The sequence below is a fragment of the Larimichthys crocea genome, chromosome III (assembly GCF_000972845.2).
Source record: "Larimichthys crocea isolate SSNF chromosome III, L_crocea_2.0, whole genome shotgun sequence".
In the NCBI taxonomy this organism is placed as follows: Eukaryota; Metazoa; Chordata; class Actinopteri; family Sciaenidae; genus Larimichthys; species Larimichthys crocea.
This window is the reverse complement of record NC_040013.1, coordinates 17,011,962-17,039,939: the sequence shown is the minus strand read 5'-3', so window position 1 is coordinate 17,039,939 and position 27,978 is coordinate 17,011,962. Positions and strand designations below refer to the sequence as shown.

At 41.5% G+C, this 27,978-nt stretch overlaps 1 protein-coding gene across 2 annotated transcripts; it reads right to left on the bottom strand.

Moving 5' to 3' along the window:
* Positions 1-207: 207 nt before the first annotated feature.
* spock2 (SPARC (osteonectin), cwcv and kazal like domains proteoglycan 2) lies at positions 208-27,873 on the bottom strand. 2 transcript variants are annotated; one of them, XM_010745342.3, is made up of 11 exons: positions 27,508-27,872; positions 15,340-15,348; positions 14,770-14,815; positions 7,229-7,343; positions 6,746-6,851; positions 4,660-4,768; positions 4,322-4,456; positions 3,333-3,551; positions 2,733-2,795; positions 1,723-1,854; positions 208-1,190 (listed from the first exon to the last, which is right to left on the bottom strand). In XM_010745342.3, the coding sequence occupies exons 1-11, from the start codon at positions 27,694-27,696 to the stop codon at positions 1,045-1,047; spliced, it is 1,269 nt and encodes a 422-aa protein (XP_010743644.1). In that variant the 5' UTR covers positions 27,697-27,872; the 3' UTR covers positions 208-1,044. The 2 variants fall into 2 exon arrangements, with proteins under 2 accessions (XP_010743644.1, XP_010743652.1); XM_010745350.3 differs by lacking the exon at positions 15,340-15,348 and having other exon boundaries at positions 27,508-27,873.
* Between the last annotated feature and the right edge of the window lie 105 nt (positions 27,874-27,978).

Sequence of the window (27,978 nt, the reverse complement as noted above, 5' to 3'; positions counted from 1 at the left end):
CGATTATGTTAGCAACTAGCTCAAAGTAGTGCTGTTCATTAACATAGGTTCATAGAGCTGCCAGCATGGCTATAATATCTGACAAATATCAATATCTGCCTTAAAAATCCAGTACTGACTACTGGATCATGACAGTAATAACATTCGACATGGAGAGACAAGAAAAGCACAGACTCAGACGTACGGTGGCCAGCTAGGCCACATAGACCAGTTTATTTTGTTTTATTTATTTTTTATTAAACACAATAATTGATCCACATTATGATACGATGTACACTTGACAGCCAGACAGTATATTCTGCTAGTCTTTCAAGTCATTGATAATGGGACTAATAGGTGACAATCTTTCGATACACACATTATATACAAGCTAAAGAGTGATGTGTGAGAAACTTTTCTTTTAATAAGTCGTAAATGAGACAGAGCACTACTGTCACATATGAGCTGAAGCATATGACATGAAAACAGTAAAGTCAAAGGGTGCTTTTCAGTACTTTAACACGGCCTCATCACCTGTTTCCTGCCTAAAAAACCAGAACTGGTTCTCTAAGTTGTGTTAATCCGCAGAGGAGAAAAGATGAAAGAGGCCAATGTAGACTACTGACATGCACCCAATTTTTTTTTTTTTTTATGCAAGCACATGACAAGCACCTGCAGCTGCTTAGTCTCCATTATGCATCAGCTAAAAACTGCTCAAATGGTTCAAAAGACATACAACAGAAGAGAACAAAGATTCACAAGTATGGGGGACAAAATTTCTTGATTCCAGACCCATAATTTCTAAATAGTGATATTTCCCCCTTTCCCCCACCCATTTTAAGAACATCCTGTAACATTAAATACTCCCATAACGTATGCATCTTCCCGCTCCCAACCCGCGCAACCCTCTCCCTCGCTTTTTCATAAGCCAGTGTTCTGAGTGTGAGAGCTTCTTCACGTCCATCTCTTTGAAGGATCTGTGTATGTGTGTGTTTGTGTGTGTGTGTGTGTGTTTGGAACCACCAAGATGCTCCCCGTAGAGACGTCGGACTACATGTTCGCCCTTTACCAGATATAGCCCCCATCATCCACCTCTCCCACCTCTCCCTCTTCCTCTTCAGCCTCCTCTGCAGTCTCCTCGGCTTCTTTCTCTTCCTCATCCTCCCATCCAACCCCACTGCCAAAATCACCTGAATATGCCATTTCATCATCTGTAGAGAAAACACACAGAGCAGAGGGAGATTGAATTATCCACTGTGGCCATCTTGTATGTTGTAATGAATTCTGTTCTACCTCTCAACTTTGATGGAGTCCTTTCTATACCAATGAGAAATGCTCGAATCAATTTAAAAACATTGACTGCAATGGCAAAAAAAAAGGGGGCATGTGTTTGACTTTGTCTGGATTTTAATAGCTATTTCTAAACCTTGCCAGGGGACCCATTCTTATCAGGCGCAGGTTCAGTCCAACCAGTCCTCATTTATCTTGAAAGACTTTTCTCACAGCGACAAGCGGCGCTTTAGAATGCAAATGACTCCGGACACATGAATGTGGCACTGGTCCCTGCAGTGAATTATGTTGCAGTGGGCCTCAGTCCTTTAACATAAAGGGAGCCTTGTGCACAATACATGTGGGGGTGCTGTGCAGAAGTGGGCCAATATGCAGCAGACATTTTGAAGTTATAATCTGACACTTTTAAAGTCTTTTCAAATATATTGACAGCTGAAAGCCGTTTGGATTTACCGCAATCTGGCTTGCCACGAATCCTAGATCCGGCTACTTCTCCTCCGTTTTGGTCAACACACCAACACTCTCCCCTGTCACACTGCTGCTTCCTGTAATAGCCATCCTCATCGCAGCTGGGGATGAATCGACCTGGCACCAAAAAAAAAAAGAAAATCAGATATGTCAAAGCAACCTTACATACCGTACAAGACCAAACATTCTGCATAATCTCTCCAAACCCCATGAATCATGCCTCATCACACACACATGGCACCAAGCCTAAGTGAGCACGTAATGCATGCAGCATATGTGGCAGCCAATTCCATATTCCATGAATACAAATATGTTCACCGAGTAAGATAGGGGTGAATAAGTAGTAAGTCAGCACATTGCATCATGTTGGGGTGGTGCACTGGTGTGTGTGCGGCGGGTGCCTAGCTAATCATCACGGGATAAGGGAGGACACAAGATAGGAAAGTTTTCAATTTTCTGAAACTGTTACGTGAAAATGAAATACAGCCCGTGTTGACACATAAGAGTGCAGAAAGCCAAGAAAACATTTTGTATCGCCAAGGCAAAACTTCACCATGTAAGCTCTTTTTCTTAAAGAGAGTAAACTCTTCAGATGATACGTCAGAGAATACTTTTATAATTATGTAAATTAAAAAAAAAAGACAGAACTGTCTGTCCAGTCTTTCAAGGGAACATCTGAGCGTTGGGCTGGCAGACTGCCCTCTGCTTGTTGGTCTGTGTCCTTGGAGAGTCCTGACTCAGAGCCCAGTCATTCAGCCAAAATCTGCAGTGCGCACATGCGTGTACACGCTCACATGTTCGCCCGCTCACACGTACATGCAAGACCCACTGATGGCTGCTTTCCTTTGCCGTCTGTCAGTATCAAGTTCTAATCCACAAGACTGATCAGGGACTAATCCCCGCCTCCTGCTTGTCATCTGCTCGATGAAAACCCTCGAACAGGAGAGACAGATACAATTGGGTTGAAATGGTGTTATGAGAAGTCAGATACCTACCATATTTTCTCTTGCCGCCGTCTAGTACTTGGATCCTCTCGAGTTCAGCCAGACAGGGTGGCTCTGAAAGGAACAGATTTTTAGAGAAAATGAAGGAATGATTAGACACAGGACAGAGATAATGACTATCTCAAATCTGACAAAAACAATCAAGAGTCAAAAGTGAACTCTCTTGTGAGTCGGATAAATGTTTTCTAACGACTCCCTGCGGCTTTTAAAATCAATTTCCATTTGTTTCCTTTTCCCAAAGAACTGCATGAGCTTGGGACCTAGACCTAGTTTCTGCTTGGCTTGTTGGTGGACATGCGCAATCTCTGAGAGCTGTGGGAGAACCAGGCTGTCAACAAGCAGCAGGAATGTTTTTAGCTCCTTGCGGTGACCGTTTCACCCCATAGGGGAACAGGAGGATGAGCAGGAAGACAAATGGTGACGGACCAGCGCACGACACAGAGGTGGCTACACCTGAGGGTGGCTGAGCGCAGTATGAATGCACGTGCCAAGGGGAATATGTCAGCACACGGGTGTGTGTGAATGTGTGTGTATGCCTGTGGACGCACAGCACACAGCCCATAAACGTCACCTCCCTCCCAGAATACTCACTCTCCCTCCAGAAGCACAGGCACCACTCGGCAGTGGAGACCTTGCCGTCCCTGTAGGAGTCACAGGAGTTGAAGAAGGGCCGGATGCAGACCTCGTACTTGTCTAGGTTAATGGCAGCCAGCTCAGCCTGATCCAGGTACAGGTCGCTATTGGTGTCCAGCTTGGAAAACATCCAGCCTATGGAGTCCTTACAGCTGGCCACCAGGCTCCTGTCCAGCACTGCAAACACAAAGACAGATAAACAAACATTTATTCTTTTTCAGAGGACAGCTGCACAAATAAAAAATGAAACCATGCCAGTGTGTTCAGAATTATCTCCTGTTTCCAATGCAAATACACTCTACTATTGTCTTAATTTATGTTACCGGTTCTTTACGAAAAACTGATTTCTTCTATCATTAAGAAAATCATTCAAGAAATCCCCACTTCAGACTGACAGCTTGAACCCGAGGCATACTCCCTGTTGCTTTGAAGCACAGCGTGCTCCTGTATGTGATGCAACTTTATCTTGATCTGTCCACCCAGAAGAGTTTCCATCCCTGTAACTGGTTTTCAAACATGTTTGATATCCTGTAAGATCTATCCAGCGAGAGCTGCAGAAAACATGAAAGTTGAAGCAACAACAGCAGATCAGCTACATTTGTGAACATGTTATTTTCCCTGCTGGACTTTTTGCTTTTAAAATGGCAGCCACTGCATGGTACAATTACTGTTGTACATGGCTGCTAGAGCTTGAGCCAGAAAATGCCATGTGAAAGGACACCAATTTATTTATTTCTGGGGCACTAATGAGCTGTATAGCGCCAAGAACTGTAGTACCAGGTTTTATGATAGCAGTAGCTCCTGGGCAACATCCATCGTCTATACTGAGGGTAGATAATAAAAGGCTTGACAACTTGTTTATACATTTTTAACGCATACTGCCTCTAACTAAAGTATTGTAACCCCCTCTTGGATGCAGTTGGCATTCACTAAATAGTAACTCTAACCTGATGTGGTGCTGGCTCCAGTGGTTCTAGCCCCAGGCTTGCTATTGTTGTTTTGTTTGGCATTGGTCTGCAGTAGCTGGAACCAGTCCCTCAGACGCTCCCCAAGATCAGCCAGATCCTGTCCAGTGCAGCTCTCTACGGAGGCCAGAGGGAGAGAAAGAATATGATATTTGTTGCACCTATTCATGTTGTTATGATGATTGTTGTAGTTACCATGTATGACAGAGATACAGAGTAAAAAGAAAAGGGAGGGAAGCCTTGTATTGCTGTGATTAGATGTTAATATTATATCACACTAAAATATATTTTTGTCATAGCTGTTGTGTGTTTGATTTTACCATGTTTACTCTCCTTGGACGTAGGGGCAGCGGTTGGACAAGGACAGAGTCCTGAACACTTCAGGGTAAGATCCTTCCTTGTAAGACACGCCTGCTGCTCCAGCTTACACTGCAACACGTACACACACACATACATGCGTTAGCACACACAAACACACAACGGCGAAATCGGGAAGGGGACACAAAGGTGAAGTAAAATGAGTTATTGCCGCAACACGGATCAAATATTCATGAGGTGACCTGACTGTACGCCTTAATTCAAATCTGAGACTTGCTCCTGAATGCGCTTTCCAACCTCTGCTTGCACACAAGGTCAGGAATAGTGATCCACAAGACAAAGCATAAATCAATAAACATACGGGATTCTGTCACCACAAGCCACCAATTGGTCCTTCTGAGGCCGTATATCATAGCTCTTTGTCTCAGTTTTTCCCCCCCGAGAGTCTCTTCACATTGTTCAGCTCTGAATGTGCAAGGTGCATATCACTATTTACCACACAATAGTACATTATATGAGCACATATATACACAGAGTCAACACTGTGAATAAATGTACCATCACCTGACATATAGTGTAGTATTTCAGAGCACATTTTAATATGCATCTCTTAGTATAACGTTCATTAGTGTCAAGACTATTTTAATCATTCTTACTAACATATGTTATGTAAGCATACAGCACAGATGTGATAGTGAAACCACACGTACATGAGCATGATTTTCACTGCTTTATTGTGTGGGAGTGCCAACAGTACCACGATTTCCAACCCCCACCTCCACCCAGTGATTATTTCGACCTTCGGTTTCTTGATTTTCAGAGAGATGCATATTACATTACACTAATTAAGCCCAAGAAAAGATATTTTCCTGTTTAAACTTAAACAGGTTTTGCTAATTGGTGGCATCAGAAGCAAAGTGGGAACACAATACTTTAAATACTATACATTAAAGCATCAAAAACATTTATTATGAACGTGTTAGCAAATGCTTGTACACCCTGATGACACCAAGTCCAATATTCACTGTCCTTTTAGCCTTTTTTTGGTCTCCACCAACTCCTGAGGAAGAAATCTGGATATTTAGCTGCTAAATACTCCAGTATTTTCACAGCTAACTGTCTCTGTCCGTCTGTTGTTTGGTGCTGGATAGTTAGTGTGTAGTACAGCGAGTTTGTCTGAGATTTTTAGCTTCTGTGCTGCATCTATATTAAAACAACGATGAAAGCAGTGAGCGGGGGAGTGAACTGAGGGAACTGCAGAGTCTGGGGATAATTCTTTTGATCCATCACGGTTAGCAACCCTTTTCACATTACAGTACATGTAGCCACTTTGTTCATTACCTACATAAACTAGAGCTATATATAACTATATAACACATTTGATTAGAGCAGCTCAAAAGCAATTTACCAGTAGGGTTGACCTAATCAAAAACATCATGCTGATAAACCTTTGCAATTTCAAGACTTATTGATATGTAACAGTAAAACAAGCTTTTAAAAACTGAATCAAATATAGATATATGAGGTGGATATGTTTATAAGACGAGGTGATAGGGCTGAAATCAATATCACAATATTAATAAAAAATATATTCCTAGTATGGATATACACTGAAACTCATGCATTCCTGTAATAAATCCTACATTCATGAATGTTGTAATGTTCGGTTTTTGCTGGCTGTTTTAGGGAGTCATTTTGGAGGCTTGTGCTGCTGTTGAATTGTATTCCATAAAACTGACAGGCGTTTACTTCACCCTCATTGATAGAAAAGCGTAGGACATAATATAATGTAACAGCTCTCAGTATGATTCAACATAATTCAACAGCAACACAAACCGCAGCCTCTGAAATGAACATTGAGTTGAATGAACTCCTCTTTAAAACAAGACTCAACACAAACTGATGACCTTCATGAAGCTAGATTTATTGCAGGACTGTTGTATTAGACTGTTCCAAATAAAATGGCAACTGAGTGATGTGATAAAATTATACGATCATACATTTGACACATGACACCACTGAAGGTAGAGGCACCAATAATATTGAATTATTGCCCAGCCCTATGGGTACATATCTGCTTCTGTGTACCTTTGAGGCATAGTTGTGTCCGTCTGATCCACACACAGGGCCTGTGGAGGAGATGGGACATGGCTGACAGTTTCCATCAGGAGACCTGAGAGCGGGCTGCTTCAGTCTGCAGGACAGAGGACACACAAACACTTGAGCATCACAAAGTCCAGGTAAGACAGCGACCGCTGTGCTAATTCAGAGTGCAAGGAGCAGAGCAGCAGCAACAACATGGGCACGAAGCAAACAGCTCTCCTCCATGTTGTCCAAATTTATTAGCTTATCATTAAACAGCAGGCAGTCGTACTGCGCGGTTGCACAAACAAGCTTTATTATTACCGCCGTGGCCGACAGGGAAACACATCCCAGACCAACACAAGCCACATGACTGTAAACTTGCTTGTGTTGACCTCATGTAATGATGTGCGCATTAACAGGGAAGAGCTTTAAGTGTGCACGTGCATTTAGGGAGTTAGTTAGTTCTTGCCCAGGGGCTGCACTCACCTGTGTTCAAGTTTCTTGCGGTTGACGCACACGGCTCTCTGGTAGCCCTGGGCGATGCACACCTTGTGTCGGCTGCACTTAACCTTTTGACAGGGGTCCTTGGTGGTGTCTACATCTGGGGAAAAATAGAAAATGAGGTATATACTGCTGTACTGCTTCACCTTTTACACTTTTCTTTATTTGTCTCTGGCTGCCCGTCATTCTATTTTTCACTCTCAAATCCCAAATCTCTCTCGCTCGATTTACTCAGCATGACCTGGGAGGGAGTTTAAATTATTAGAGCAATGTGGAACTGTTTGTCTTGAGCTATATCAAATGTGCATCTTGAGGAATTTTGTACTCCGAACATGAAAATGTAAAGACCTTCTAACAGGATAAAGCAGATTAGTTTGCTTCTAATGAACTTGCGCCTGAGTTTTTGTTTGTTCATTTGAGATAATGTGAATACATTTTTCATATTACACTTGGGGTGACCTGCTAAGACGAATACCTTTTGCGATGTAGGCTGAAGCGTGCATGGCTAGCTCAAACTGCCCCATCCATCACACTCTCTGCTAGCACCTAATGCTGGACAGTGTGTCAGCACCCTACACACACTCATATGTCACAGCTGTCTGTTCCTAGCAGGCCGCCTGGACCCCGACCTGGATGTCACACACGATTCTCTTCATATCCCCCAGCCTTTATTCACCTTCACTATCCATCAGTACAGTACAGAGGAATACAACTCATTCACAGATTTCTATTCCAGGTTTCATCTATATGACAGAGGTGCTTGTACTCAACCCGTGCTCGTACTATGTCCTGTTTTTTTTTTTTGGCACTGTTATAATTTAGCTGGCAGGCTTAGGATCTCCTCTTTTGTCCTCTTTGGTGGCTGAATACATTAATGCGGCCTACATCACAGGATTACTGAAGCAAACCGACAGATATCTGATTTGAGAAGCAAATCCAAAACAATACACCCTCTGTCATGACTGAGCTGGTTGTATAACTGACTGACTGACTGCTCCGATGGAGAAACAGTGAGGCTCGGAGGCATTAATGCCCAGATGCAGACTCCTCATCCATTTTGACTGTCAACAGTGGAGCCTTATTCTCCGGTCTCTCTGGATCCCTGTTGGCATTGATTGTGTATATCAGTGAGTATATCAGTGTACAGGATCGCACACACATCGTCTCCCAGCTTTTCTCTCTCTGCCTTTCTTTTGTTATTCCTCAACTAACTCTTCTTGTGTCACTGTCTTTTCGCCTTCTTTCAGGTTTGATGTTTTACCCCCTGTCTACAAACTAGTGCAAAATCAAGGTGCAGTGGGCAATTAATACTTCCTGACACAAAGGAAGACAAGGAGATTAAGAGACAGCACAGTAGGTAGTGGGGTAACTATATATTTCGCAACTGACCCATGCAAGATTGAACCAATACATCAGCAAAATCAATTAAAGGAAGCATTATACAAATAGAGAGCAGATAATCCTGCCGTCTAATAGGAAAAACATTTGTAAATAAATCTTGTGGTAGCGAGTGTCTACAATGCTGGCAGAGCTTTGTGTTGTGAGTACAGAAGCATAAGGTGGCTGCCTGAGCCTCATGTTAACTTAACAGGCTTCCACGGATTAAAGCAGTGCCTGCGATGATGACGTTTCCATAGCAACAGGCTCTCCGTGGTCCGGGAATCATTTCTGGGTTGACTGTGATTTGCAGCTCAATCTGGTGTTTCTGAGAACTCCCTCTCCCCTCTCTGTTTGTGAAACCCCCGTTGTGCAATCATGTCGATCAATCTACCTCTCTCCCATGTTTTCCGCGTTCCGTTGTCTCCTCATGTCAGACATCTTCACTGCCTTTTCTCTGCCTGCATGTTTTTATTATTTTCCTCGTCACATCCACTCTGTCTCTGTTCAACGCTTCCATTTTTACTTTTCGAAAGTCTCTCCTCTGGTATTAAACTAATGCCTGCAGCAGTAAACCTCTCATAATTAGGCTCCCATTGCTTCAGTTTAATCCAATCCAGATCTGCAAGTTTATCCCTGCAGATTGAGGATAACGGAAGCAGAGCTCAGTCCACACCCTCATCATCAACCCTCTTATCTACTATTTACACACTGAATCTCTAATATCATTAGTGCTATCTTGTTTTCTAGGTAGCAGTGAAGCCAGACATGTCTCTGTCTATAATTGTTGGTCCAGTTAATGCAGAAATAAGCATGAATTCCCACAGTGACAAAAAAAAAAACCCAGTCAGCCAAGAATAAAGGTCTAAACATAAACCTACATTTATTGATTTTCCTGGAAACATGTAGGCAGTGCAACAAGGTGAAAAGCTTCACCTGCGATGGCGAAGCTTTTTTACACATCCAGCATTGTTAGCATTCATTTAGCGTTGTGTTTCTTACTCTCCTTTTTGCTCTGTTTTGGTCTCCACCACCACCTGAGAAAGAGACCTAGCTGCTATGCTATAACGCTATGTCCAATATCCAGCTGGGTGCTAATATCATTTGTTGCATTTGTTGCCGTAATAGCAAGTAACGTTGATGAGTGTGGTGAAACGGCAAAAATTGTGTCCGTAAAAACCAAAACGGACACAATTCATTGATCACCGGTTCCAAATTAACTTTCTTGTCGAGTTAGATGAGTAAATTATTACTGCGAAATATGGAGGTAGCTTTTTGCAGTAGCTATTTGTGCTAAGCTAAGCTAATCACGGTGGCTTTAAATTAAAGATGAGATCGGTATCGATAAACCTTTGTCACAAGAGATAAAGAGAAATATCAAACTATTAAAATATATCAAAATGATATAGAATTATTTGCAATGTTTTAAAGGAAAACATTCCCTATGACCACAGAGTGATTGTGAGTACAGTTGTCCCATGCTATAACGTGGTTCACTTTTCGCGGACTCGCTGTTTCGTGGATTTTTTTAGTGTAATTTTGCATGCTTTTTTTTACAGCGTACTGTACAGTATGAACGCGCATTGTGTTCTGCATCTTAAATTGGCTAAGGGAGAACCGCACATGTGTTCTGCGTCCTGATTAACTAAGGGAGTACTGTACAAAATGTGTGTAAAAAGCTGTATAAAAGTGTGTGGTTAGGGGTTTTACGGCCTTAAAACATGTATAATAATTGTAAAACTTACTTCGTGGATTTTGTTTATTGCGGGTTATTTTTAGAACGTATCCCCCGCGATAAACGAGGGACCACTGTATAGTGATGATGTAAAGCATGCCTTGAAAAAGATCCGTTTTAAATACATGGGAGAAGGGTTTCCTTCCCTTCTGGTTTGAAATATGCTGATCTGTTCATAGCCTTGTATGTGAGTGTGAGTATGTGATTTTCAATGTGATAGAATCAGCCCCAGGTGGTCCTTGGAGGGAGAGCGGTATGGGGTGTTACTGGCTAAATTTGTGGAGTGTGAAGGGGAGAAGGGCATCATAAGTCCCTGGAGGATTGTAGTGGCTGTTTTAGTAGGTTGAGAGTTGTAGTAGTCCAGACACAAGATGTGTGTACAGCTTGTACAAAGAGCTAGGCAGACTCCCTGGTGGGCTGAGACTCATTTGGTGGATATTGTGAAGTAGAAACATGTTAATAGCCGGGCAGAGGTCTTACAGAGGGCAAAAACTTTGTCGCCTTGACGTTGAGTTTTGAACTAGAGTTACAGCTGTAGACTGGTACAACAAGGCATCTAATGAGAATCTACCAAACAGGGTACGTGTGTGTATGAGCCACCCAAGCACCAGTATCTATCAAGAGCCTCGAGAGGAATCAAACTCTAGACCTTGCAGAGTGTGGACTCAGCGTGTTTTCCTATCTCCTTACTGTCTGCCATTGATCTGAAACCATTGATTTGCCAGAAAGTGTCCATTCACCATTTACCTGGCCTCGGTGGCTTAGATAAGCTGGAAAACCAAGCTACAATTCAAAATGTACGGATAAAGAAACACCTTTTCTGTGAGTGCTGTACACTAACACAAGAGCGTTGGTACGTGTGTGTGTGTGCACATACACTTGTTTGTTCTAACAAGTCCAAATTACAACCGTTCTCCTGCGGTGTTTACTGTCTTAAGAGCGAGGTGATTCAATCAGTTGCCTGATTGATGAATTGACTGTAGAAATCGACTGCAAATTACCCTGACCTCTCCCTCACTCAGCACGCTGAAGTGGAGTGCGGTGCTAGAATGCAAATTTCCACCTCAGTCTGCTGCTGGCATCGACTCCCTGTGTGTTAGGGGTGTTGACAGTTCAAAAGCTTTGTCTTCCTCTGCATGGCGATGTAGTGGTCTGAGCTGCCTGGCTGACAAATGAGTCCTGCAGGCTCATCCGAGCTTGGAGAGTTAAGACATCAGACTGATTTAGTGATGTCTCAGAGGGACAAATCCTCCTCTTTTTTTGCTCCTTCGCTTCATTAGGCCACTCATAAAAAAAAGAAAAAAGGCAGATCAATGGAGGGAGATAGCACGCACATGTCAAAACGAGAGAAAGGGGAATAGATAGATGAAGGGCTTTATGCTGTGTGAAATGAAAGTAGTGAGGTGCTATTCATCTGTCAACCTAAGGCAAGCATATAAAGCTTTGCTAGAGTTTAATGAAATCTGAGCACACACAGTTGAAGGCCTACATTACAAAGATGCCACTTGTGAAGTTGATCTATGTCAGTCAGGTTGACACTGAACCCCTTTGAACTACTACTGACGAATCTGCACAACCCATGATTATGATTTTTTTTTTTTTTAAGCATTCAATTGTTGTTTTGAAATACTGCAATATGGCAACAATTGTATCTTCACAGGCAGAGAAATACTGTGGTTATGGCAAATAAATTATGGTTAGATATATGGAACAGAAAGCTTAAAGAAAAAAATGTCTATGGCAGGACATAAACGCACCGATCCAACATCCCAACCTCCGTACCCTTATTTCACATCACTATATACATTAAAGGATATACTATGTTGGCACTGGACGCAAATAATAAGCTGCACAACTGTTAAATATTAATGTCATTTGTAAGATAGGACCTGGTTAGATAGGTCAAAAACCTCTTATTTGAATGTTTTTGGACAAGAGTCAAACAAAAATAGAAACCTGAAAAAAATAATTCAACAGATGCTTACATATAGAGCAAATGGTCACTGGATGGTTTAATAAGTATATTTGAATCACATGCTACTTGACAGTCAACAGATGAAACAGTGAAATCTGAGATTTTGGACTGCCATGTTCAATGATCCTCAACACTGACAATGGAGAAAAGGGCAGCTTTACTTTACCCGCTTGCTTTGAATGGATAGTAAAAATGTGGAGCTGCAGATGGCTGGAAGATGCAGACAATATTGTTCGGTTTTATTTCACTGCAGTCTTAGTCAAGACTCTTAGCCACAACTTGTAAAACACCATATTAAAAAAAGCTCATTACAGTTTATATCGAATCTTTCAACCGCAGCCATTTGGGAAATTGGGACTGTAAAGTGCTCAAACTGCAAGACAGCCGACTAAAACTTCTGACATATAACAGATAATTAATCTTACATTGTGACCCCCTCAAACTGAACGTGCAATGACAACAGATCGGGCAAAGATGTGTCCAGATTCTAAAATTAGCCAGGGGTCAAAATTAAGCTCAGTCGTACAGTGTGTCCCCACTTAGACAGCACTCTCCAGACAGATCATCATGCAGCACTTTAGCACACACAGCTCATAACAGTGTCACTGTATCATGTTTTTGTGCATGTGATTTTGCAGGCTAACAACCTCCTCTTTGTCTTCTTCCTAGTGAACACTTCCCTTCTTCATTTTAATCTATGATCTCCTACACAAGTCGACTTGCTACCTCACCCAAGTCCATTTCCTCCTCACCAAACTGCCTTGGAGTTGGCAGGAATAATGTTGATGTCAGTCGCTTTACACTAAATCAAGACATATTAGCTCCCACCCGTGTCTTACTCTCTTCTCATGCTTTTACTTCTCACTCTGGCCTTTCATCGGAAACCATAATTAGTCCTTCATTAAGCCCTTGGAAATTCCGCTAATGGACTCTGCCATTCAGCCGACTTCATTTGAGCTGCAAATCAAGTGACAATGGTCGAGGACACGTCTCTGTCATGACTTCATCTTGCTGGGGCTCAATTAAGGCTGGAGTCAAGGAGGAGACCTCGGATAGACTCTATGCACGTCTCCTGCTCGAGTGCGGCAGAGAAAAAGAGAAAACGAGAAAGCAGAAACAAAGTGGTGATGGGTTGAAGTCTAGCCAATGTTGAGTGTCCCGTGGGGGAGGCACATCAGATCCACTCAAGCAGATAAAAAAAGAGCGTTAACGTCTTTCAACCTTTTTCGCTGAGGAACCAGTGCGGATGTGTGGATGGGTGAGCGGCTGACACCAGAATACAAACACAGGACATACGCAACGCTGTCTAACACGATGAACCACAGTTCAAATACAGGCCATAGATTCTCCATGCTACTGTACAGGGTGATGATATTCAGTTTCAGTAAATCATGGATTTGTTTTCACTGCATAAGCATGCATCCTGTTCTCATTTGCATGTATGGAATAATGTTACTGCCTTAATGCTGTGTGCATGATGAGACATTTTGAGCACGGACAAACATTTTTTTGTAAGCACATAAATTAGTGAATTATACAGAGCCCGGGAGGTGTCATGGAGAAAATAAGAAAACAAAAAAAAAGATTGCACACAATTTAATAATTTGTACTCGAATGAATAATAACAGTTTAACATGCAGTTAAAATGTATCACCTTCATACATTCTGATCTTGCTCACTGAGGAGCTAAGGTTTTATTTTGATCCGGGACTGAAATATATGGAAGTAAACATTAGGTGTATTTTACAGGATAACTAGAGAGTCGATGAATAAGTTGAACGTAAAAGAGAGTTTTTACTGCAGAAACCATCATCTGCCTTGGAGTCATCCGTCAAGCAGTCAAGAATTTAACAGAATTTCATAAAGTTGTGATCAGAGAGAGAGTCTGAAAAATACCCAACAGAAGAGCGTGTGAGACTAACGTAAACAGAATGAAGAAGCAACCGCACTTAAAATGTACTCTAACAAGCTACACAACTGTGGATTTACATTATTCTTTAATGTAAGCATTTTATCTTTCACCTTGACGAGGGAAAGAGCTTCAAGGAGGAGGACTGCCTTATCCTTTGACTCAGCATCAGGAAAATTGAGATACTGTGGACTAGGAAAAACTCTTCTTTCAGTCATCATATACAGTAATTAGATCATCTTATACTCGGGCCAATATTGTAGTATATTTTATACAGAGAAAGCAGAGAGGAGGAAAAGAAACAAGAAAAAGAAAATCTATTTCATGCTAAATACATAAAAACTAGATTAAGAAAATAAAACTACTTCTATTGAATAAAGAATAGATTTTTTTTCTCCAATATTTATGTTTTGTTGCACCCTCAGGATTAAAGCAAAAACATATTAAACTAGTTTACAATGTTTATGTCAAATGGCATTCAGGGACTAACCACATGGTGAAAAAAAGACGAGACGGCGTGAAAGACTTACTGTCGTTAGAACCTTGATTTTCATCCCAGGTACGAACGTAATCATCCTGCAGAAACATGAAGAAAACAATCACTTGTAATTATTACTGCAGGCCTGAGTGCACAGTGTTGTTGGTAGCATTACATATTACCACTCTGTCATCTTCATGGTGAAGTCAATTGCACACTGATTATAATGTGTACATTAGTCTTGCAGCATGATAATTAGCCAAGTGAATCACCCCAGAGACAGATGGGTATGTACTGTGGCTGCACGTCTGTATGAAAATGAGCTCAACAAATCTGCACCTGATGCCTTATGTCTCACATACAGGCATGGGGGGGTGAGCTTCCTTTTAAGTGCTCTGCCCCCCCCAAACACACACACTTAATTAGAACATTAATCGTTCTAATTAAAATGGGTAAATTGAAGAGGAGATTTGAACAAAGAAAACAGAAACAGATGGAAGTTGGATGGAGAGGCAGAGATAAAGACACACAAAAAAGACAAATGGATGAGTCACGAACGAGAAAAGACTTTTCACAAAAGGCAGCTGAAAGAAGCGTAGTAGAAAATCTGAAGAGAACTGACCTCTACCTCCTGGTGAAATGACAGCAAAGGGAGAGAAAAGAGGAAATATTAGTGAAGAAAAGTGTTTTTTTTCTTTAGATACAGGGTATTAAGCTGCATTCAGTGACATTGAAAGGCCCCATAAAGCCCCTGAAAACACTTTTTAACACTCAGATTATGTGCTTCATCAGGACTTTGTGTTTGGTTAGACAGCAGCCAGTTTGACATGAAATAAGATAGTAGGGTGTTTCCAATGATACTAATTAAGGTCCCGTTCCATTCAGGTCAATCAGAGTCAGGGTGCTGTTGTGGTGCAACTGGAGCTGGCTCTGCTGCAATAAATAAAACACTACCGTAATAAGTATCATTGGAAACATCTGCGCTGACCCGACTACCTCATGCCTGCTGTGAAAAAAGGTCTATTTACACAACTGTCCTCACATTTTGATGTGGCTGAACTCTGATTGGTGCACAGCCATTGCTTTTTCCTAAATCCTGCTCTAAAAAAAAGAAGAAAAAAAAGCTAAATGAGAAGCTGATGGAGCAAAGATGTTTTCACGGCCTTTAATATTAAACAAATATAGAAAAAGACAGAGCCCAAAATTCACAATAGGGTTTAATTAAACACACTTATGACTGTATTTCCTTCAAATATGAGGAAATTCTGCAGGAGGCAGGACAGATGTAAAGCTTTTTTATATTGCTGTGTCTTAAATAATAAACATGAGTAATTTCAAGATATTTACAACTGCCTACACACCTTAACACTGACTTACTCATCACCGTAAACATTTACTGTACTGGAAGCGTGTGCCAAACAGCTCCTCGTAAGGTGATAAATCCTGACATGAAATAAGCAGCCCTCATGAAAGCTGGGACCTTCTTCTTTGACCCTCACAGTTTTATTTCACAGAGGTAAATATTTTCATCACTGGCAAAGACTACACTCGAGCGTTGAAATCTGTGCTCTGCTCATCCTCTAGTTGCTGCAGTGCCGTGCTTATTCCCCCACCCCGCTCAATGACAGAAAAATCACTTCCAGTAAACCGTCTCGTGTCTGGATTCTAACTCAACACTCCAGTTGAGCTTCATGAATGATCGCCGGTTATGTTGTTTAACCTTGTTGGGCTTGATGGAGTCGCGCATTAGCAGGGTAAGACCTCAAAGAGTTTACGACCTGGCCATTAATCTGACGCCTCCCATGTCTCTCTTATTGATGCTTCAGCTCCTGCATTATTTAGCAGCCTTTCTCTATTTGTGTTTCTGCCAAGGCCGATGAGGGAAGTGTCCTGCTGCGCTGACAGGACTGGAAATCAATGATTTCATAGAAGAGAAGCTGCGGAAAATGTATTTGGGGTGGGGTTGAGGGAGGTGGGGGATAAATCCTCCTGAGTGTACAATGGAAGCGAGCATAAGATGCAGGGCGCGGTGACAAGTTTGGCACACAGCAGAGGAGTTATATCACTCGAAAAAATGACTCACAGACCAAAACTATGAAGAAAAGACTGCTGGGTTTTGGGGTTTTTTTTTTTCAGAAGTGATTAAAGGAAGCAAGCTGAGAGTTGAAAACACTCCATCCAGGAGCTCTGTGATCTACCTGATAACATCAGAAAGATCTCCTCTTGTTAAACAGAGCAGGGGAGGCTTATCCTGCACATCAAACATGGTAGACTGTGGCGCACCCTGTTGTGAGCTTCACAGTACTGATTGACAGATCACAATCCCTCATATCGGTGGGGGTGGAAGATCGCGGCCCGATGAGCCTGTCCTCTGTGAAATTGGGCTCTGCTCATGAGGATCTGCAGTGTAAACATAAGGTGTAAAAGATATTGTGCTTGTTGGGTGGACTGACGAAGAAAAACAAACTGGAAACTGGTTGATGGGGTGTATGTGTGTCTATCTGACTGGCCGTGTGTGTGACTGACAGGTGATTCTAGGTAAATGTCAGCTGTCAGATGCACTGTTTGTTCACTGTGGTTATCCTGTGGGGTTTGTTCAATGCGACATGGCCTTGTCAGTAACGAAAAGGACACAGTAAGAACACGCTCGTGTGGAGATCTGTGCGGGCTCGTCTGCCAGATGAAGGTTTATACTTGACCTTTTCTCACAATTAATGTTAATATGTGCCTTCAGTGGATACATCAAACCCACGCAGAGCAGCAGCACTAGGGGTTATAAAATTCATGCAGTAATAACAGTAATTCAGCCCACGCAGACCCCAATCCCCGGTTTTCATGTATGACAGTGTTTCTATAGCTGGAAACCTTTTTATAAGTGAGGTGAAAAAGCCTCAGAGCTGCTGCAATGTAAATAGGAGCATCAAGGGAGGTCCCAGTCTGTAAATATAAGCATGACTAATGAGAAATAAAACTGCGGTTCGGGTTTGAACCAAAAACCACTTGGCTAGGGTTAGATAAGAATCATGGTTTGAGTAATAAAAAAAACACAAATTGGTTAGAAAAACAGTGCTTTGTGAAGGGGACCATTCTCATGGTTACAATAATAACCACTGGATTAAGGTTATAGAACAATCATGGTCAGGGTTGAAGGAAACTAATGTGGTATTAAATGGAAAGGTCATAGCAATCTCGTGTTAAACTCTGATGTTTTGTCCATCCATCCATCCATCCAGGTGTCAGAAATATGTATTTCTGTCACAGTACATGTGCGAGACAGTGACCTGTGTTGCAGAATGAGTGCCACTCATAACGGACGGTCCTCCTCACTGTAATCTCTCTTCAGACCTCATCGAGTAGCCTGCATGCCCACCACTTCTGCAGCTGAAGGCTAAACTTAAAACAATACAAGAGCCCTTTCAAATACGAGTTTAGGACACAGAGATAATGGCCGTGTACGGCGAGGATTTCTCTCAAATGGAAAGCATAAATGAACTGATCAGCCAGTGGGGAAGCTCCTTTATTTCAGCTTAAAAGTGTGCAAACGGTTAATGTTTTCAACATTTAAAAAAAAGTGCAATAAAAATCTCTTTTTAAAATGTCAAGACAAGTGCACATGTTTTATTTTACGTCAATGAAAATCTTGTGGAAGCACACGACTGAAATAAACTCTGCTGGATATTGTTGCAGTACAAGATATAACCCCGAAAATCTGATGAAATAAAGCTGAGAAATAAAATATTACATTGCCCCGAGGTTGTCTTCAGCAGCAATGCTACATACAGAATTGTTTCACTTCCTCCCACCTAGAGATTCACATAAAGACTGAGTTGCTGTTCACAGCCTCTCTTTGGTTTACAGATCACACGAGGCATACCTGAGATGAAATAAAACCCCCTCAATAATGTTTTCATCCTATATGTTCTCCACTTATCTTCATGCACACTGGGCTGCAGGGCATGAGAAGCAGGCCTGCTGATTCCTGTATTTCTGCATGCATGCAGGGCTGTGAACAGAGCAGAGGCAGAGAATCAAACGCTGAGAGGCTGGTCTGCTTCCCTTACAGGACGCAGTCAAGAGCAAAGGCTTATGTAAGAGAGCTGGGAAAACCAGATAAGTAAAAGGTGAAACGGGGGTTAGTACTTTTGGGAAATAGATCGATGGGTAAAATAAGGGTGGAGATGAAACGATGATGTAGAGCAGAGGTTACTACTAAGAGTCCCAGGATAAATTAGACATGAAAATATTTATTTCTAACTAAATTGGGTTCCATCCAGGTGTGGCACAGAGTGCTTGAGGAGTTTCTCTCAGGCTGTACACGGACTGCCACACCTGAAGATCCAGTTAATATTCTCCTGAAAAGACACTAGAACTGTCAAAGATAAAATACTAATGCATGTTGCCTGCATGTTTTTGTTTTACAAAGATTATCTTGGAAAGCACAGTGAAATATATAGATTAAATATATTTATATATATTAATAAAGGAGGAGTCAAAAATGTGGTGTAAATGGTGAATAGCTTTTTCCATTTCACTAGATATATATTCAAAGGTACAGGACATCAGACTCTCTGAGGGTTTAAGTTTTTAACTTTGAGATTTGCCCACATGAAGATCTAGTGACTGCAAACTTGACTTCATTATCATATATATTATAATAATCCCTCAGTTCAAATGGAGCTGGGTTTAAATATTATACTCCTGACAAATGAAATAAATAACAAAAAAAATTGATATTAACACGTCTCATTTATTTTTAACCTACATTTTAATGCTACTGTAAATTGTGGGTTTCTCTATGACTTATACTATATTATGTTTATTCTTGTGCACTGACATCCTTCTGTTCAAGTGGATTAAATAAGTAGAAAATCTCTTTAGTCTCTATGTACGTCAGGTAGTATCTGTCTGGATAAGCAGTATAGTATTTCACAATAGGGAGATTGTGTCTAATGGGACTAATTTTACAGGATATGACAGAAACAATATTTTCATTAGTGTAAAATAAAAAACGTTTTGTTTTTGTTACTTTAAAATTAGTCTTTTATATCTACAGATGCCATGGTTCCTCTTTCATAGAGTGTAATGTTGAACTGTTTCTACAGTAGCCACGACAACAGAACAGACAAACTAAGCACTGGGAGCATCTTTGTTTTTCAAGTGTTTTGCAGCCACTGTAGTTTCTCCATCACACTAGGGAGGAGAACGTGAAATGAGAGGGTTGCAATCCACAACTACACTGCTAGATACCACTAAATCCTACACACAGGACCTTTAGACCACAAAACACAAATATAACACCAGATGGACAGTGTTTGTGGATTGCAGGAGAAAGTTTCAAGTCTCAACAATGAAGACTGAGTTACTGCATGGTTCTTTTCTGTGTACCACGTGAGCAATTCAACTGGGGTTGTAGGCAATAATGCTCCCTGCAAAGTTCAGGTTGTGGTTATGTTTGTGTCCACGTATAAATCAGATGCGTAAGCCAAGCATATCCAAACGTGGACTGTGTGCGCCAGGCTGCTCAAACAAAAAGCAATCACAACCGAGCATGTTGGCCCTCCTGAAAATCTAATTTAAAATAAATAATTTACATGTTTCTTATACTTGCAGATAGATTTCTATCTTTAAACATGCTTATACAGTATATACACATATTGTCTTCATTGCACTTCTCCCTATTTGTTCTTTCATACTGAAGGTGGTGAATGGAAAGGGTCTTCATTTAAGTCTGCACTGAGTGGCTTGACACTTAAATGCTATAGATATTTTCCATTATTCATTGTAATTTCCTGCCTTGTTCAAGAGAGGCTTTAATATCAGTCTTCACGCTCAAGTAGGGTTGAGTGACGTCAGAAACACTGTGACAGAAAAGGATGAATAAAAGGTCGAATACGAAACCTGGCTGAAAATCGGGCTCAGTTATGTAAATGGTGAATTGCTTTTTCCATCTCGCTGGATACATATTCAAAGGTACAGAACAAAAAAAATGTCGGGTTTCACTGAATTTCACAGAAACTCTGATGCATATCTGTGATGAGTTTGAATTTTTTCTTTCTTTGTCTTTTGCATGCACACAGACACACACACACACACACACACACACACACACACACACACACACACACACAGCTATAAAAATCACACTTAGTCCACAAAGTCTCTTTGCACTCATGCCAGCTCTGTACTCACTATCTATAAATAAAATCAGACCTTGTGCCTTTCAGGACCCTGCGGGGAATAAGAAAACAGTCTGCAACTCACGGGAGAATCTGGTACAAACAGCAAGAACCTTCACACTTCACTGAAAACATCGAGCTCAACCGAAAAACAGACACGCACAACAATGGAAAATCAATGAAACTGCCTTAGTAAGGGCTACAAGAAGGATAAAAATCAGACAATGATTTGAGACAGGGGAGACTAAAATCATGTAATCGAATAAGAGAGTCAACCAGAACCAGATCAGCAAAAGCAGTAGACTGACACATGGCTCATCTTGTGGAAAAGGCAACAAGTCCAGTCATCAAACTTATTATCTAATGCTGCTAATGAGTTCATTCGTTAATTAATTAAAGTGCAATTCATGAAACATTTCCTTAGCTAGCCTGTCAATGTCAAGCTTCACGTTCCCAAAGTTTACAATGACAATAAATGTGTGATGTGTGGAGCGTAAACTTTCCCAAATCCAATACTGAGCAGAGCAGGGTCGCTAACATTAACCTAAACACTGATATAGCAGCATTCAGGACTGGTTTCCATGGTGGGGAAATACAACACAATAGACGTACAACTTATCTACAATAATCTAGTTTTAAATGCTTCTGGGCTTGGAGCGTCAATTTAGCTTGGTACTGTACATAGTGAGCTAGTAAGCCTGACATGCTTATGCAGCTTTACGTTAGAGTCGACAAACACACTGTTTAATGCACTGCTTAATCTTTGGCTCTTAGATTTTTGTTTTGGAGTGGGTATGAAACTTCCTATATATTATGGAGTATCGCTCTATGCCAAGTCCCCCAGGAAGTGTGCTGGACTTTGAGCAAGCTCCAACTCCAATGCCCAACTCCACAGCAGAAATAAACATGTTTACAGCCTGGTACAAAAAAACAGTTTCAGTCTTTATAGCTATATTAAAGCTTAAAGTTATACATAATAAACGGTGTGGCCGCTTTGATTGAGTGGGTGCAGTTACATATGGCTTATTTGAGCACCCAGGCATCATTCAGCCCGCCCCAGGTCCACTGATGACCCTTTACTGATTTTTCGATTAGCCGGGAGGGGGAAGAGGCAGGACTACCAACATGGCAGCTGTCAGAACCACAGATTTTGAGCTTCAAACAGCTCTTCAGAAACCTGTGGGTGACGTCACGGATACGGCCATTCTTTATACTGTCAGTGATCCATCTATGCACACTGCTTGAACATGTGGAAAAATCCTGCAAGTCATGGTATGTCTTTGCCTTAGTTCTGACCATGAGAACCCAGCTCCTTTCAAAACAAAAACAAATCTCGGCTCCAAACACTGTGGGTTTCTGTTTCCATCTATCTGTGTCTGCATGTTTTTCTGACTTTGATTACAGCACAACATTTTCTCAACAAGCTCACTGCACCTACAGGAGCTGAGCTTACGCTGGCTGTGAGTCAGTTTGGCCCAAGCCCAAAGGTAATAACACTTGGGTGGCATTTACTGTGGGGACAGCCACTGCCACTTAGAGTTATTGTTAGTTTTAGGAAAAAGAAGGTGTGATTTATTGAACCTGCCTTACACAGCCCCATAATAAGTTAAGAGGTGTAGTGCATTTTCAAATGAGAGCTAATCATGAAACAAATACATCTCCTGAGTTTCAAAATGTCCTGTTTTGCATCTGAATTCAAAGAACCATCACACTAATGCACCATTCAAACAAATTTGGGCTCTTTACAGATGGTGATAATTGTGCTGTTTACACACAGATTTTCTAACTACATTGGAAGTATCCCACATTGAGCTCATTATAAGCAGATTCCTGGATGTCAGGTGTTCTCTGCAGCAAACAACCTATTTGGCATACCGGCTCCCATGTGTAGCCAACACAGAAGCAGGTCACTCCGAGAAGTCATGCATATGAAATGCAACTGCTGGCATGCAGGGATTTCTAGCATCAGTCAGAAAAAATACCGCACAAACGGTTGCCTTAAAGAGCCAGCGTGTTTTCCTGCGGCTATTAATCACAACCGTATGCGTTTATTCAATTTTGTATAGAATTGCATCTGCTAAGAAATTTGATATTTATCACCTTTCTTCACTACTTACAAAGTCCTCTCCCTGTTTCTCTGCGGCACCTGTGCCCTTCAGCTGTGGCTATTATACTGCAGTGGGAAGCAGCTGTAGCCGTGCAAGCAGGGCATGATGAAAGGCTGTTTTTTTTCCCCCCTTCTACTCAATTACAGCCCACCTAGGCCTCTGGTAGCCAGCCAAGGCACCCCACAGCGCACCAGTAGTCCGTCAAACCCAAACCCCGGACAGCCGCATCATCTCTACCATAACTGTTAGAAGTGACCGAGGTGCACTCCATCTGCACTGCCAACAGAGCTCTGCACGTTTGCAGCCTCTTGGAGAGAGTATGACAAGCAACGACTCATGCCAGAGCACGCAAAGCATGACCAGATAGACTAATGGATTTCTGATATTCTGTTATTATCATTCGTGGCATTAATGCATCAGTAGAGGTCTATTCTAATTTCAGAAAGCATGGGGTAGTTGTGTGATATGAAAGCTAGACTGAGCGCAGGGATAGTGATGATAATTTACTGTCCATCTAGATAGTCTTTAATGGAGTATTTGGCTCCAGTGTTACAGATGCCATTATCCACAATTATGTTTTGTGCGCTATGGTGAAATGATAAAAAGGAGCACTGGCGGTTACGCCCGCAATCACAAAGTGTTAAAATTCTGCTGGACTGGCACCAGTTTAAGACAATCACAAAGTGTTAAAATTCTGCTGGACTGGCACCAGTTTAAGAGCACGAGAGGTTAAAATCAGTCAGGCCAGTATAAGTAGCTAAAGTAAACCCCCCATCAAATGTTCTTGCCAGGTTGCCAGAACCTGCCGCAACTGCTCCTTCCATTCTGCGAATTTTATACACTGGCACTGACAGGGGATCTGATGTTTTTGTGCTGGCACAGAGTGTTTTCTGTTCCTGAAAAATGAACTGAATGGATAACAGGTGCAGGCAGGATTGGTTCTGGGTGGTCCAGAGCTGCCCGACTGCAGAGGCATGCGTTTTTAAGATAAGGATTTACCAGACACAGACAGTTCCGAATGGGATGCAGAGAAAATTATTGAACAAAAATCACATAATTTCTGTTCATGTTCATATACTGGCACGCATGATGGATGCCGACAATAAACAGCCTCATTCTGGGTGAACTTGGATTGCTGTGTCCTAATCATCATCCATTTTTAAGTATATATCTGAGTTTATCTTAAATCAACAGAAATAAAACACCAGACCAATTTCATGGCTTGCCGGTTTCATGGACAGTATCATTTTTACAAGGGAAGTTGAGCAAAAAATTGAATTTACTGTTGATTTGCCTTTAGTAGACATACCAAATTGGATCCGCTATGCCTAAAATGCATAAGTCCTGAGCTATTTAATTTCATACTGAAGTGAAAATAGACAGTGCCTCGACTGGTGGGATGATCCCAGTTGACATTTAATTGTCCCTATGATTGAGTCTCTGAATGTCTGTGTGCCGAGCAAGTTTTATTCAGCAACTGTTCGTAAAAATGCTTAAAATAAAATACATGATGAACAACAAGATGTATTTTTATGTCTCCTTTTTGCTTTTGCTCGTCTGCCTGACCAAACTTTCTTTTTCTTGGTCAGCCTCTCTAGTCAGAAATACATAATGATAAACAAATAAATGATAACAGCACAAAATTAAGAAATACAATTAAATATTACATGTTGTATCTATTTTAATATGAGCTCAAATTAAATAACCCTCGTAAGAATTGAGCAATTAACACCAGGGAAGCCTGTCTTGTCTGGGTTAAAATAACAACTCTGCATTCAGTTACCATGGCTGCCTCCCTGCTCCTTTTTTTCCTGGATTTGGTGCATTAGTGAGATGAAATGTTGAGTGCACCTGTCAGATTAAAGGATTGAAGGTATCCCATTTTATTATTTGTTGACTGTAACTGTTAAATCTAATCGCCTTGTCTTTCCCATGAAATAAAATTGAATTGAAGTGTTGGAGCTATTTTTATTGAAAGTAAAAGATCCTCTTATCCTGATTCTGCTTTTATATTTCGTAAGAGAATAATAAATATTAAATATTTACAGTGCGCCTTCTGCAGCCTATGTATTGTGTGTGTTTCAGTGTGTGAGTGTGTTTGCGTGCACATACAAAAGGGAGAACGAAAGAGCTCATCTTTCATGTTGTGCAGCTTTGATTATTGCTTTCCAGTGCTGGATTAATATTCAGCATTCAGCTCTCAGAGGACAGTGCCAGTCAACATCAATTTGTGTAATCTGAATACCTGTAACTGTGTCACGGGCAGTCCTTTATACATCAACCAAATAATCCTCAGAGACTGAACTGCTCATTTTCTAGTTCAGATTTTTTTTTTTAGCTCAAAGACAAACACGGCGCAGCACCAATTAAATGTTCATTATACCGGCAATCAATATTCAGCAACTCTCATTAGGGATCATCATGAAAATGCTAGTTGGTTGCACAAATGGTTTCAGTTGAAGAAGTTCACAGTTTGAATGATGTGAATAAAGGATGTTTCCACTGATTTCCTCCACCCTGAAGCAGGACTGGTGATGGGAATAGAGTCATCAAACCCTCAGTGATACATGCTCCATTTCAACACCATAACACGGAGACCGCTGTTGCTACGGCAGCAAGCTGAAATCAAAGCAATTCCCCCGGGGAGGTTCAGTGGTTCGCTCCTCTGATGTTTCTGCTGTCATCATCATCATCACCACCAGAGACACCTCCACCACCACCACCACCAGCACCACCACCACTCCTGCCCTTCAATGCACAAACACGCAGAAAAGCAACAGCCCTAACAAAATCATGCTTATGCACTTGCATAACTGCATAAGCGCTCACACTCGCACGCTTAGACAATCACCTCTGGGAATAATGATCATGAAAGAGATACAGTGCAGGGGTTGTTTGTGTTGCACAGCAGCTTTGATGTTAAATTGAGGGAAAAAGGGGGAAAAGCAGGGCGGGAAAGTGACATCTTTATACTAGATGGCAACCCTTTAAACAATGTTAAAAAGATTCTCCCACTTCCCCCGAACTGTTTACATCTTGAAGATGCTCCACATGTGTGTTTTGTTTTTATTCACTCTTAGAAGTAGGGATTTTTTTTTTGTGTGCACGGGCAATAACCGTGTGAATTCAGACTCTAATTAACATTTTGGATGAGAGCTGTGTAAATATAGAACAACATCGAGTGAGTTATAATCCCACAATAATTCTGACTTAATCTTTCAATGCCCACGATTTCATTACTTCCCTAAGTCCAGTTCCAAAGGACATTCTCTTAAAGTAATCAGAGTAATCCAATCCCAGGAGGAGTGGCTGGTGGCAATTTTCACCTTTTCTTCAGGGATGTTCATGACCTGTGATTTAAGGGGGCGTATGAACGTAGATCAAAAATGACACCACAGCCTCTCTAGGATGGTTATTATTTTGAAAAGGCTCCTCATGAGAAGATATGGCATTGTTCTCATACAGATTGCTCAAGCTGAAGTCAACTGCTCACATTTCAAATCCAATAATGATACCTATCACGTGCTAGTAACCACTCTAGATCAATTAAAACCCAATTAACAGGACTTATATGGAACATAATCCGACTGCACTATTGTCCAAATCCTATTGGGATCATTAGTAATCATCTCACAGAGCTGGAAGCAAAACTACGTCCATACATTTACAGACACAGCAATATATCACCGTGCATACCCTGCGGGCTTTAATCAATCCCTGCAACCCAGTTCAGTCTGTTCAGTAGGTGACTATGCACATCAATCAATCACTGCCCCTCTGCTCTAATTACTTAATTCTCTTGTTTGTGAAATCTCCCGGGACACGTCTGGAAGCACATCTGAGGTAACCCATATTAAAGGCGGTATGATGGAATAGGTCTGTGTTGCTCCTGCTGTGCAACTGGGACTAAAACATGAATTGCTTATGATTATCCAAGGCCCCATACACTACACAAGGGAAGAGTAGTAAGAGTACATATGGTTTGTGTTTGCAACTGTACTTTCATGTTGACATAGCATTCCTGGCAAAACTTCTTTGCTCTCGTGGAAACGTACAAATAAAAATATAACTTTTGACATCACTGAATTTTGAGGAGGAAGTCAGAAAGGTAAAACAGTCAGTCAGTGTTTGGTATTTTTGAGTCTTTAAAAAACGAATAATTCAAAATAAGGCTTGTTGCGAATACTGTAAACACAATCCATTCATATATTTCTACCTTCTTATCCCAATAGATGTGTCCTAATATGTTTTTGTCCACCTTACAGAGGTTATTTTTGAATGTTTTCCTTTTTAAAAAATAAATAAAAATCTGAAGTATGTGTGTGTGTGTTTGTACAGTGTGGGTTATGTTCCAACAGCAGCATCAACTTTGTGTGTATTATCAGGCCAAGAAAGTGTGTGGTAACTATTTATTACTGTTTTTAAACGGCCGTGCGCGTTTTCCCCACCACAAGCGCATCTTATACCGCATTAACGCGCATCTCTCAATCAACACGGCGGACTTACGTCTCTGAAGCGATTCCAGTGCTTGATCTTGCGGCTGTACTGTGAAATGGTGGACAGCCACTGCTCGTCTTCCATGAAATTTCCCGTTTTTTCCGCCTCTTTGACGTTTTTCACGTCGGTCTGGAAGGTAGAGCCCGCGAGCATCACCAGCGGGACGAGAAGGCACACGATATCCGTAATTCCCACCATGGTAGCGGACAAAAACACCTCGCACACACCGGCTTTCCTCTTCTAGGAGGGGGGGAGGAGGATGCTGAGGCTGGATTGAAACTACCAAGTGATTAGCCTATAGGATGCTTCTTCTGCTGCTGGCAGAGAGAGAGTGAGAGAGAGGAGAGAGAGAGAGGAGGCTTATTGATGATAGTATTCAGGCTGCTGGGTGACACTGTTTGGTATGTTTGTGTGGATACGTCACGGACTCATTTGCATTTTAATGGTGAAGTTGGTGTTTACGTGCTGCACCTTCAAAAG